Source organism: Conger conger, chromosome 15 (assembly GCF_963514075.1).
Source record: "Conger conger chromosome 15, fConCon1.1, whole genome shotgun sequence".
In the NCBI taxonomy this organism is placed as follows: Eukaryota; Metazoa; Chordata; class Actinopteri; order Anguilliformes; family Congridae; genus Conger; species Conger conger.
In genome coordinates this window covers 23,526,556-23,539,114 of record NC_083774.1, presented here as the reverse complement: position 1 = coordinate 23,539,114, position 12,559 = coordinate 23,526,556, and the positions used below count along the sequence as shown (strand labels likewise).

General features: G+C 47.8%; 1 protein-coding gene across 1 annotated transcript in view; it reads left to right on the top strand.

Annotated features, from left to right (window-relative positions):
• Positions 1–3,753: 3,753 nt before the first annotated feature.
• itga11b (integrin, alpha 11b) overlaps positions 3,754–12,559 on the top strand; it is a 49,211-nt gene continuing 40,405 nt past the window's right edge. Inside the window, 2 exon segments of the mRNA XM_061221487.1 lie at positions 3,754–3,883; positions 11,926–12,037. Of these exon segments, the coding sequence (XP_061077471.1) occupies positions 3,835–3,883; positions 11,926–12,037 (161 nt within the window). The 5' untranslated portion in view covers positions 3,754–3,834.

Below are 12,559 nucleotides of genomic sequence, written 5' to 3'. Positions count from 1 at the left end.
CTGACACCACAATGTGGCAGACATCTTTATGTCTGCATGCGGCGCTGAACCCTGCACTGGTCTAGCTACTCTCAGGCATCTCGCTGTGTGTGCGAGTGTGTGTGTGTGTGTGTGTGTGCCAGGCGACCAGGGATTGACATTGCCCCAGTCCAGTGGTTACTGGAGGTATTGCAGATTATCTCCCCACTAAATTCCCCATGAATTTATACTATTTTGGATACTACTTTTAAATATAAAAAAATGTATTCATACTAAGTCTCCAGGGACCAATTTTTTTTTCTTCTGAGCATTGAGGAGAAGATTTTTTTACATTCCTATTCATTCCTTCCCATTTAGGTACCCAGTGTGCATGCTCTGGTGCCAAAAAGCCCCACAGTCGAACATGGCAGCCTCCGAGAAATTGGCTTCTCATACCATGCGCAGCTCCCATAGGAATCCACAGAACGGATAAGTGAAAGCTGTCTCCAGCTCTTATTCACAGTAGCGTGTGCGCATGTGTGTTCCTCACACGTCTACCTTTGACACATCCGTGTAATTGCTATGTAAGAGGATCTCCGTCTTTCATCAAATGAAATGCGAGTGCTGGTATTGAACAATGTTTCCAGAAAATATCACGATAGCGGTAACATGAACATATGTGTAATATGTTCATGCGCAGCTCTCCTGTTGTTTTTTTCCGTCTGTTATGTCCACTGGGCCTTTATAGCATGCACACTGAAGGCACAGGGGATAAGGGTTCTTACGGCCAGCGATAAAGGCGTTAACCTGCAGCTTTTATGGTCAGTTGGTGACGTTATTGGAATGTGCGGTCGGGTTTGTGTTGAGAGAGCGACAGTGGGCTTTTAGACGGGCTCAACCACCCTCTCTGCTGTTGCTCTCCTGTGCTGAACTGTGCCTGGACCGCCATGCCGCTGGCTTCATGCAGTCGAGCGAAGTTAAGTCACGTAATAATAAAAGAAGAAAGGAGCTGCAGTAAAGGTGAACGGCGCTGTAAACGCGCCGCAGAGTTACGGGCAGCGGGGGAAAGTGCCGGCGCTCTATAAAAGTGCCTTTAAAGACCGCAGCCCCGGCTCCCCCGGCTCGGTGCTGAGGAGCGGTCTGGAGGGGCTTATGTGTGCGTGCATACAGGCATGTGTGTGTTAGTGTGTGTATTAGTCAGTGTGCGTGTGTGTGTTTGTGAGTGTGTGAGTCTGTGTGGGGCTTATGTGTGCGTGCATACAGGCATGTGTGTGTTAGTGTGTGTATTAGTGAGTGTGTGTGTGTGTGTGTGTGTGTGTGTGTGAGTGTGTGAGTCTGTGTGGGGCTTATGTGTGCGTGCGTACAGGCATGTGTGTGTTAGTGTGTGTATTAGTGAGTGTGTGCGTGTGAGTGTGTGAGTCTGTGTGGGGCTTATGTGTGCGTGCGTACAGGCATGTGTGTTGGTGTATGTGTTAGTGAGTGTGTGCGTGTGAGTGTGTGCGTGTGAGTGTGTGAGTCTGTGTGGGGCTTATGTGTGCGTGCGTACAGGCATGTGTGCTGGTGTATGTGTTAGTGAGTGTGTGCGTGTGAGTGTGTGCGGGTGAGTGTGTGAGTCTGTGTGGGGCTTATGTGTGCGTGCGTACAGGCATGTGTGTTGGTGTATGTGTTAGTGAGTGTGTGCGTGTGAGTGTGTGAGTCTGTGTGGGGCATATGTGTGCGTGCGTACAGGCATGTGTGTGTTTGGATGTGTGTAATAGAGAGCGTTCATAGAAGGCGTGTGAGTGTGTGTTAGTAAGTTTGCACATGCTGTTGAGTGAGCCCAACTGAATAATTGTGTGTGTGTGTGTGAGTCTGTGTGAGTGTCTGTGTGAGTGAGTGTGTGTGAGTAAGTTGTGTACTGTGGAGCAAGCCCAGCTGAGTGAGCTGAGTCTATGTGTGTGAGTGTGTGTGTGTGTATCTCTGTGTGTATGTGTGTTAGTGTGTGTGTGAGTGTGAGTCTGTGTGAGTGTGTATGTGTGTGTGTTAGTAAATGTATGCGATAGTGAGTGTGTGTTAGTAAGTTGCATACTGTTGAGCGAGCCCAGCTGAAGAAGTGTGTGAGCTGAGTGTGTGTGTGTGTGTGAGTCTGTGTATGTTAGTGAGTGAGTGTGTGTGCGTGTATATGTTAGTGAGGGTATGTGATAGTATGTGTGTGTGTGTGCTACTGAGTGTATGCGATAGTATATGTGTGTGTGTGTGTGTGTGTTACTGAGTGTATGCGATAGTATATGTGTGTGCGTGTGTGTGTTACGGAGTGTATGCGATAGTATATGTGTGTGTGTGTGTGTGTGTTACTGAGTGTATGCAATAGTATATGTGTGTGTGTGTGTGTTACTGAGTGTATGCGATAGTATATGTGTGTGTGTGTGTGTGTGTTACTGAGTGTATGCGATAGTATATGTGTGTGTGTGTGTGTTACTGAGTGTATGCCATAGTGAGTGTGTGTGTGTTACTGAGTGTATGCGATAGTGAGTGTGTGAGTGTGTGTGTGTTACTGAGTGTATGCGATAGTGAGTGTGTGTGTGTTACTGAGTGTATGCGATAGTGAGTGTGTGTGTGTTACTGAGTGTATGCGATAGTGAGTGTGTGTGTGTGTGTGAGTGTGTGTTACTGAGTGTATGCGATAGTGAGTGTGTGTGTGTGTGTTACTGAGTGTATGCGATAGTGAGTGTGTGTGTGTGTGTTACTGAGTGTATGCGATAGTGAGTGTGTGTGTGTGTGTGTGTGTGTTACTGAGTGTATGCGATAGTGAGTGTGTGTATGTCAGTGAGTGTATGCGATAGTGAGTGTGTGTGTGTGTGTTACTGAGTGTATGCGATAGTGAGTGTGTGTGTGTGTTACTGAGTGTATGCGATAGTGAGTGTGTGTGTGTGTTACTGAGTGTATGCGATAGTGAGTGTGTGTGTGTGTGTTACTGAGTGTATGCGATAGTGAGTGTGTGTATGTCAGTGAGTGTATGCGATAGTGAGTGTGTGTGTGTGTGTTACTGAGTGTATGCGATAGTGAGTGTGTGTGTGTGTTACTGAGTGTATATGATAGTGAGTGTGTGTGTGTGTGTGTGTGTGTTACTGAGTGTATGCGATAGTGTGTGTGTGTGTGTGTTACTGAGTGTATATGATAGTGAGTGTGTGTGTGTGTGTGTGTTACTGAGTGTATGCGATAGTGAGTGTGTGTGTGTGTGTGTGTTACTGAGTGTATGCCATAGTGAGTGTGTGTGTGTGTTACTGAGTGTATATGATAGTGAGTGTGTGTGTGTGTGTGTGTGTTACTGAGTGTATGCGATAGTGAGTGTGTGTGTGTGTTACTGAGTGTATGCGATAGTGTGTGTGTGTGTGTGTTACTGAGTGTATGCGATAGTGAGTGTGAGTGTGTGTGTGTGTTACTGAGTGTATGCGATAGTGAGTGTGTGTGTGTGTTACTGAGTGTATGCGATAGTGTGTGTGTGTGTGTGTTACTGAGTGTATGCGATAGTGAGTGTGAGTGTGTGTGTGTGTTACTGAGTGTATGCCATAGTGAGTGTGTGTGTGTGTGTTACTGAGTGTATGCGATAGTGAGTGTGTGTGTGTGTTACTGAGTGTATGCGATAGTGAGTGTGTGTGTGTTACTGAGTGTATGCGATAGTGAGTGTGTGTTAGTAAGTTGCGTTCTGTCGAGCGAGCCCAGCTGAGTAAGTGTGTGAGCTGAGTCTTGTCTGCTGGCGGCATGTGCGCCTCCTTTCAGGCTGACCACAGTCCCCTCCTACTTCCCCCTCATATAGTGAGCCTTTAGACTGGCGCAGGAGTCCATAAGAGCAGGGTCTGCTGCAGGGACAGGGTCTGGCCCCTCACACACTCACACATGGAGTACTGCTACACCCTGCTGCTGTGTGCCTACAGCCTGCTCTCCGGTAAGAGTGTGTGTGTGTGTGTGTGTGTGTGTGTGTGTGTGTCTGAAAGTGTGCGAAAGTTTATGAGCGTGTTACTTTATCAAAGTGTGCGCACTGTTGAACCAATGTATTTGTACGTTTATTGTTCGTGTAGCACGCTGGAGTGTGTGTTTATTACAGCGTGTGTTTTTGTGTATACGGGTGTACGAAAAGTATGAAAATATCATTTCTCAAAGAATATTTTAGCATCTGTACGCTCAGAATGTGTGTAAACAGAATAAGATGTGTAGAATATGATGATGTGGGAAAGTGTGCACGTGTCTTAGTGTGAGTCAGTGGTGCAGCGTGTGAAGGCATGCGCGTGTGTGTGCGCGCGTGTGAGCGCACGCGTGCGTGTGTGTGTGTGTGTGTTGCGCTTTGAGAGACAGCCAGGGAGTAAGCGCTCTGAGCCTGGGTATAGTCTGCGCCGCTGAACGGGAGCAGCAGGAGTTTTTCATTATTTCTGCGCTGCGCTGGAAGGGAAAGCATCCGTCTGGAATAGCTGGAGAGGCTCTCCAATCCCAGGGACTGTTTCCAGGCACGCGTTCAAGAAGTTATCGGGCTTAAGTATGTGTCTTATTGTCACGGTAACGGCGTAGGAAAAGATGAGGGCGCGCGAGCCCCCCCCCCGGCCGTCCCGGGCCGCCGCGTCCCGGCCGTTATGTCATTAGGGGGGTGCCGGGCTGGAAGATCTGACAGAACGGGAACGCTGCCTCTCGTTTGGAAGCACCTTCCCCCCCCCCACCCCCGTCACGGGAGGAGTTATCTGCACACAATCAGGGGCTCAGAGTTTCCACAGTCTGGAGGAGGGCCGCTCCGGGGCCACATCTGGCAGGGGCCGTTATCAACGGGATCGCGCCGGTCGCCGTGCAGCGAGGGGGGAGGGACGGGGGGGCGGTCTCCTCCAATCGCGCGGCAGCTCTGAATGACGGACAGGTGGGGGTGGTACAGGGTGACATGTCGCTGAAGGGGAGCGGGCCCTGTGTGGGGTTCTGCTGATGACATCTGCATACAGAATGCGGGCTTATTTGTCCTTTTAATCATATTCAGCCTTCAGGAGATAGACGCTCAGAGAAGTGTGTCATAACCACCGTCTCGAAACTGAGATATGGGTTACATTAAACCGGGCATGTGTGACTGAGTGTTTGCCACCTCACTGTGCCACGAGTGCCCCAGACATCCTACGTTAGGATTCCACTTTAACAGCAGTCTGACCTAATGTGCTCCTGTCTTCATTTAACACCGTGTGGCTGGAACCCCATCTGTATGTGTGGGGCTTCAGGTCATGGCTGTAACGTTGCTGGAGGAAACGGAGTGTGTAAACTCATGGGTATGTGGGTATGTCCGTGAGTATGATTGCTATTTACCTGCAGCTCTGTTTGTTGGAACCAACCATGTGGTGAACCAGCTGGTGAGAGGTTGTTGTGTGCCTGGAGTAGCGATGTGGCACAGACACACACACACACACCTGCAAGCACACACACAGACATGCACGTTCACACACACACATACACACACACACCTGCAAGCTTACACACAGACACACATATACATACAAACACACACTCACACACACAGACACATACACACACGCATAAAACATGCATTGTAATACACACGCACACACAACACTCACACATGCACACACAGACATACACATACACACACACACACACACACACAGCTGTGCATATCTGCTATCAGATATGGCTGAAGGATTGCAGCTTTGTACTAACAAAAGGCAGAACTGTAGCTCTGTGCCTTTAGAATCTTTTAAGAAGTTCAAAACGGGCCAGTCTTAGATGATGCGTGGCTGGAGTTGAGGAAGTATCAAAGAAATCGCTTTCTCATTGGAATTCACTGCTGGAAAAAAGTTCGGGTGAAATATTCACTGTCGACCCCCCTCCCCTCCCCCTCCCCCTCCCCCCAGGACCCCCAAACCCTGTGAACACAGATAAGTTTTATGGACAAAGAGTCTGACCCAGACAGGGCCATGGCTTTATGAATCATACTGAGAGGAGAGCTGGGCTTGCACTCTCAGATGCAGCAGGCACCTCTCAGGACAGCTTCAGGGCTTCGGACATCAGCGAGTCCCTGCTGAGAGAGAGCTTCCTGTTTACTTGATTCTGATGCCCATCTTGTTTCTCTTTAATAGAAAATGCTAACTATGATGTAATCTGTAGTCAATCCCCCTTATGCCAGTACAGTATAAGAGACCTCCATATCTCTCACCCACCAGTCACTTTCAGACTTGATCCCGTCTCCATTCCCTGCCATTATTGCCTTTTGTTAAGCCTATAGAGCCATTTTGACAGGAAACCGAAAGCACCACTGTTTCACCGCTGTTCTTTTTGGCATAACTGTTTTTTATTTTATTTTAATATGGTTTGATTTTATCATCGTGTCCCAGGATGTCACAACAACACATTAGATCTTGTGAGTCATGGATTCCTGGTATGTGTAGCCTAACTGCAGCTAACTTTAGACCAGATTACAACGGAGCTGTTTATCGTAATATTAGCTATACGTGTAACGGTTATAAAGCGGCCCTTTGAAGCTTTAATTCAAAGCTAATGGGTGAAGATAACCTGCTTACTTTTGTCAGACAAAGCCCTTATTCTCACACTCACTCTCGCTGACACTTCCGATGACGACAGTGCAGTTTTGACAAATGCAGTCTTTGTCCACTTTTAGCCTTGCGAAGAGTCATCGGAGTAGCGCAGGGAAAGTTTATCTGGTGGTTTAAAAACATGGGGATATTGCGAAAGCACTCCAGAAGCATGATAAGTCACTGTGACCTGGTCTGTTTTCAATATACTGATCAACGTCGTTTTTATTAAAGTGGCACTGTTCACTCATTTTGCCTGACAGGTTTTCCCAAAATGGTGATGCAAGCGCATCTCCTCGCGTTAGGTATCGCACCTCCGTAGGCTCCCCGCTCAGTGTGGCTGACAGGGAGGGCAGGCTGGGGTGAGAAAGCAGAGGCCGGGCGTCCTCAGTGGGGCAGGCCCGCTGGCTCTGAATCGGCCGTTTCCCCCTGGCGGTGGGGGATCATTGTGTTTGGCAGCAGAACCTCTGGGCTCGGTACAGAGGCCACAACTGCTGCGGAGTACACATCTGGACACAAGCGGGCTCAAATGTCACACACATGTCCTCACAGCCTGCTTCGCCTGGAATTCGAGCGCAGGATTAAATATCGCCTCGCCGCTCGTAGGTGTTCGACCTGGAGCCGGGTGTTTGGTAACAGCAGCGGCAGGATTTTGGCATTTGCATCATGTGGAATTTATTAAAATTGAATCCTTTAGCGCACGGTCCTTTGCCGGTGGGCACCCGGCGTGCTTATGGGAGTGCGTGCGAGGCTCTCACATTCAAATTTTTACAATAGAGGGGAGAAGTGGGTGCTTATGGTGCTGGTGTGCAGAGTCAGTAGTCTGTAGAGAAAGCACTATATCTCAGATCTCGTCTGTTAAGTCAGTAGTCTGTAGAGAAAGCACTACATCTCGGGCTGATCGCCCAAACAGTGGACTAACAGGCACTCTGTTAAGTCTGTAGTCTGTAGAGAGGTGCTACATCTTGGACCGATCATCCAAGCAGTCGACTAACAGGTCTGTTAAGCTCCACCGTGGACTGTGCCCCTGACTCAAAGCAGCCGTCCCCCTCCTCACAGAAGGCCCACAGTCCGCCGGTTTCCCTGCGGCCCGAAGGCTCGGCCAGAATCAGCCTCTGCGTCTGACTTTATTTACCTGGGCAAGGGAAACCCAGCTCAGCCCCAGAATCAGGAGCTGCCCATATTAATTCAGTTTCTCTGCCACGTTAGACTTTTTGAAATGGAAATTGGATCTCTTTCCCTTCTCTGTCTCTCGTTTTCTTCTCTTCTCTCTTTCCTTCTGTCACTTTCCGCTCTCCCCGGGTTTGTTCTCCGGGCTGAACAGAAAGCAGCGCTGAGCCGCGATGGTATCAGGAGCGGTTTGCTGCGTCTAACGAGCCCAGTAACTGATCAAGGCCTCGGCCAGTGAGTCACTCCTGTTTATGTGTACTTAAGTCGCCCTCGGAAAAATTATAAAAACACACATGGGAAACATTTCAAACGCACCCAGAAAGAAAAGGAGAGGGAGCTATTTGGAATCATTCCTCCTTGTCCTTCAGAAGGTTTTTTTTTGTTTAGTTTAGTTAGAAATGGTAAGTTGCTTGTGAGGCGAATGGTTGTAAACGGTCTGCCACAGTACTTCTCCTGACGTTTCTTACATTCCTCTGTCCCCATGAGGATATTAAGGGCTGAGTTCAAAGGTCAGCTGAAAATGTAAATGCACCACATTCCAAATACCTGGAATATGTCATTGTTTTATGAAAGAAGCTAAAGAGAGAACTGGACATATGTGCTGGAATGGATTTAACAAGTGATATAACAATAATATGCCTATGCAAGTCCATCCAATCTATAATTATTATTTATTGAATCATTCATTCATTTTTGGTATATGATTCTGAGAGTTGCAAAAAAAACAGTGACAAAAAACAATTCGGCTCTGTAGTAATGGGTAACAGTATGTCTTTCTTGGGCGTTCAGGAGCTTAACCAATGGGTGTTAGCTGAAATTGTGATATTCGGGTGATAATGTAAGTGATAAACCATGTGAGGTGAATAGTGAGTGCTGACACAGTAACTGCATCCTACGACTCATTTTAAAGCATATTTGGCTGCACGTATTAAATGCTTCCAAATGCTATTGTACTGGGTGCTGTAAAATAAATGAGGGAAAAATATTATTGTTCTGGTATAAATAAGTATTTGACCTTGAATAATTGTGAATAGTTTTCTATACGGTAATTGAACATATTGCCACCTGAAGATGGAGCTGAGGCTTCAAAGGAGACATTAACAAAGGTTTTGATGAGTCATTGACTGAACTATTTGGTGCCCGGCAGAGCGTCTCACTTCCTATTAACAAACATAACAAATATCAAATGTGCCCTACTTGGCTAAACATTCATTCAAGTAAAGGTTAGGAAAATGTAAAAATGGAGAGAGAAGATATTTAAAAAGTGCAATTTCAGTACATGGGCTTGTTTAACACAGCAAGTATTTGTTTATCCGCGTGGGACACAGCCCTGACTTCAGTTACACATTGCTTGGGTCTGGAGGCTACAGAGGAGCCAACGCTCATCCAAACACTGCAGACAGCCAAGTCCTCCCACACCAAGCCTCAGACCCTGACCCATACTGGTGATATCTACTGCCTGCTTTAACCAGGCAGCTACACTTCAGTTTGGCGACCCTAACAGCCTGTGTACTGTAACTGTGTGCACGCTATCCTCGGTCTGTATACACAAAATTGCCAGAGACCCGGAGTTCCCACCATATTTCTTTATTTTAAGTTTGTTATCCTCAATATAAATAGCTGATTTCTATCACGTTAAAATCATGAAATGTCATATCTCACTATAATTAGTGTTGCCTTCCCCCACTGTCTCCTATGTGACTCTCTTTCCTGTGTAATCTCCTGGTTTTAGTGCAATTTCAGTCTTGTCAACTGCCAAATGTGCAACTAACCAGAGCAGGAGTCCACAAATAGAAATCCCCAGAGTAATGCACAGGCCTGCCCTACCTTCAACAACTATTCTATCACACAAACTCGGATATAACACACACAAAACATAGGGTTAACCTGGGATATTGAACTGATGTTCAATTTTAGATCCATTCTCACCACACTACAGTTACAGGAATCTGGTCCTCACTGTTCAAACAAGGCCCAGGTCAACAAGTTGAACAGGAGCAATTGGTGGTTAGGCGTCTTTCTCAGGGACACTTGAAGCTCTCTGACTGCCAGATGACCGCTCTACCTCCTGACCTAATGTCGGCCCATTAGCAAATTCATGGGCATCTGATGTGAGTTGCTTAGGCAGGGCTGAGGTCTGGGAGTGATGTCAGAAGGCCACCTGTCTCCTCTTGGCTGCAGGCCCCACTCTAGCTCCAGCCATGGAGACGGTCTGGAGGAGCAGAGCTGAGAGAGAAGAGGCAGGGGTTCTCTTACCTCAGCGGAGGAATGAGTCGTCTTCTCTGGCTCTGTGCCAGGGACGGGGTGGGGGGGTGTTTGTGTTCCCATTTAAACGTTCCCTTCAAACGGGCTTTGCGGTTCCAGGTCACTGGAAGCACTGTGAATGTGAAAAATATTTTTCTAGAGAAATAATACACCACTCCTGACAGACTGAGACGGTTCTGTGTCTGATTAAGTTTGATTGCTTTTAAAGCTGCTTCTCTCTCCCTTTCTTTCGCTCTTTTCTCTGCCTCTCTCTTTCCCTCCCTCCCTCCCTTCCAGAAAGTATCAAGCCGGTACTGAGAGATGGTAACAGTCTGTTCCTTCCCAAACGCAATGGACAGATTACGCACTCCGTAAGAACAGCTGGCTCATATCACCGACTGCCACCTTTATCCTATTATTTTTAGTAGGGGTTGGTGATTTCTTCAGACGCATGACACCACACAGATTAGTGGCATTGGGACTAAGAGCAGGGGAGAGAGAGACTGAGCGAGACTAAGGGAAGATGGTTATGGAGAGATGGATTTAGTGGAAGTCTGTCTGTGGCAGATTAAACTTGGCCTCAGTTCCCCCTGCCGAGAGGAAGGTCCCTCTCCCCTCCTCTTTTTCGATGCAAGCATTTCCTGCTCTGAAAATTAAACAAATTAGCCAAATTACATAATTATCATTGCATCCCTTTTCGTGGGCTGTTTGGCAGCAGTGAAAGCTCTTTCCTTCATGAAGCAGAGCGAGGTGGAAAGAGTCGAGAGCAGGTTTTTTTTCCACAGCTGTTTATTCTGTTTCTGTCTTGCTTTGATGAACTTGCTCATGGATGCCTGTGCGATCTGCCACATCATTAGCGCACGCTTTAATCAGCACTCCCTCCGCCGTGATTAACAACACACCCCGGCTCGGTTTTATCACAAGTAAACAGGTCTGGAGCCGTATATAAATGTCTCTTAGCCAGTGCCTGTCGTGGATTTATAGCTCTAGCCGAGCTCTCAGAGAGGAAGGGGGAGGTATTTTGGCTGCGCACCACTTTGTGAGTAACATCCTGGTCTTATCTGCCATATGGCTTGTAGCCGTGGCTCTGGATCGGTCAGATCCAGCTGCGTTTCGGCCTGTCTCCTTACCTGTCAGCTCCCACACACGCGATGTCGGCCGCGTATCCCTGACAGACAGCTCCGGTGTTTAAGCACGACCTCGCCAGGGCACGTATCCTTACGCCTGCAGCGGAAGGCTCTGTTTACAGTGGGCAGCGGCAGGGCCAAGGTAGGCCCCGCTCACAGACCCCCCTGAAGAGTGTTTATTGCTCTGGGGGGGCAGGGCGAGTCGGATGTCATGGCCCCATGGGATTATGGGTGAAATCCTGTCCATCAGCACGGCGTGTTAGCGTGCGCTGGGTATTGGCATCCCCCTCCCAAACTCACGTGCCGCACCGCACACACGTTACCTCTGATTAAACACAGATAGACAGTGCTTATCCCACAGGAGCTAGGGTCACATCAGAGCTGCTACCAGGTTACACAGCTCACACCCAGGTATTAACAGCTCCGATGGTGGTCCTGCAGTATAGGAAAATAAAAGAGGAAAAAGGACTATTTGGTTATACACTATATATGGCATTTACTAATCACGGAATTGAGTGTGCTGTTCGTTTCCAGAGGTTCACATATTTCTCCCCTGAGTGCTTGAATATAAACAGTCGAATCCAAGTATAAATACATACATCTTAAATGTAATTGTAAGGTAAGGTGCTGAAAATTACAGAGGAACAAATTTACTTGCTCTTTAGAACATATATATTTATACCTATAATGGGACCCTGTGTGCTGAATGGGAAAACTAAAAGGGACTGGTCTGACAGATAGACTTCTGTTCGACTTCTGTGTAATAATAGAAGAGAGCTTGATGCACGAAAGCAGCTTTCATGGCTCAGTGCTGTCATGCTGGTGAAAATAAGTCGTTGCTCTGCGTTTGACTCGTTCTGTCTGGCTGCGCGCAGGGCTCTGCGACTGCTTCAACATCGACAGCAAGCACCCCAAGATCATCCACGGCTCCGCGGAGGCCCAGTTCGGCTACACCGTGCAGCAGCACATGGCGGGAGGGCAGAAGTGGTAAGAGAGCGCTCTTCTCCGTTTCACCGCCACACAGGGCCGCGCTGGACCCGGCCTCCATCTTACACACATCCATTCCCGCAGACGAGACGGAGGGACTCACAAATACACTCTGCCTGTGTGTTATTTGGCACGAGAGACTCGCTTACAGGACACCCCATGGTAGCAGGAAGAATTAAATTCGGAGAAGGTACTTGGTTGGACATAGAGACAACCCCCTGACCCTCGAAGTAGAAGTTCAGCATTCCACCTCCAACTAAATACTTCCCCTGGACTTCATTACCTGTTACATACAGTGTAAGCGAACGACAGCTCCAGGGAATTTAACAATAATGAAATGTTTTTATGTGAAGGCATGTCCAGATGATAGTAGTAATAATAATGGGGGAGTTATGCTGGAGGAAAGCTTTGGGCGCACTTTAAAGAGCTGGCATTTGCATTTGGATCTGTTGGAGTCATTAACTGGTGCAGAGTGAGTAATGTAGCACTGCAGATGTGCATATCTACGCTGTGGCTCCACGC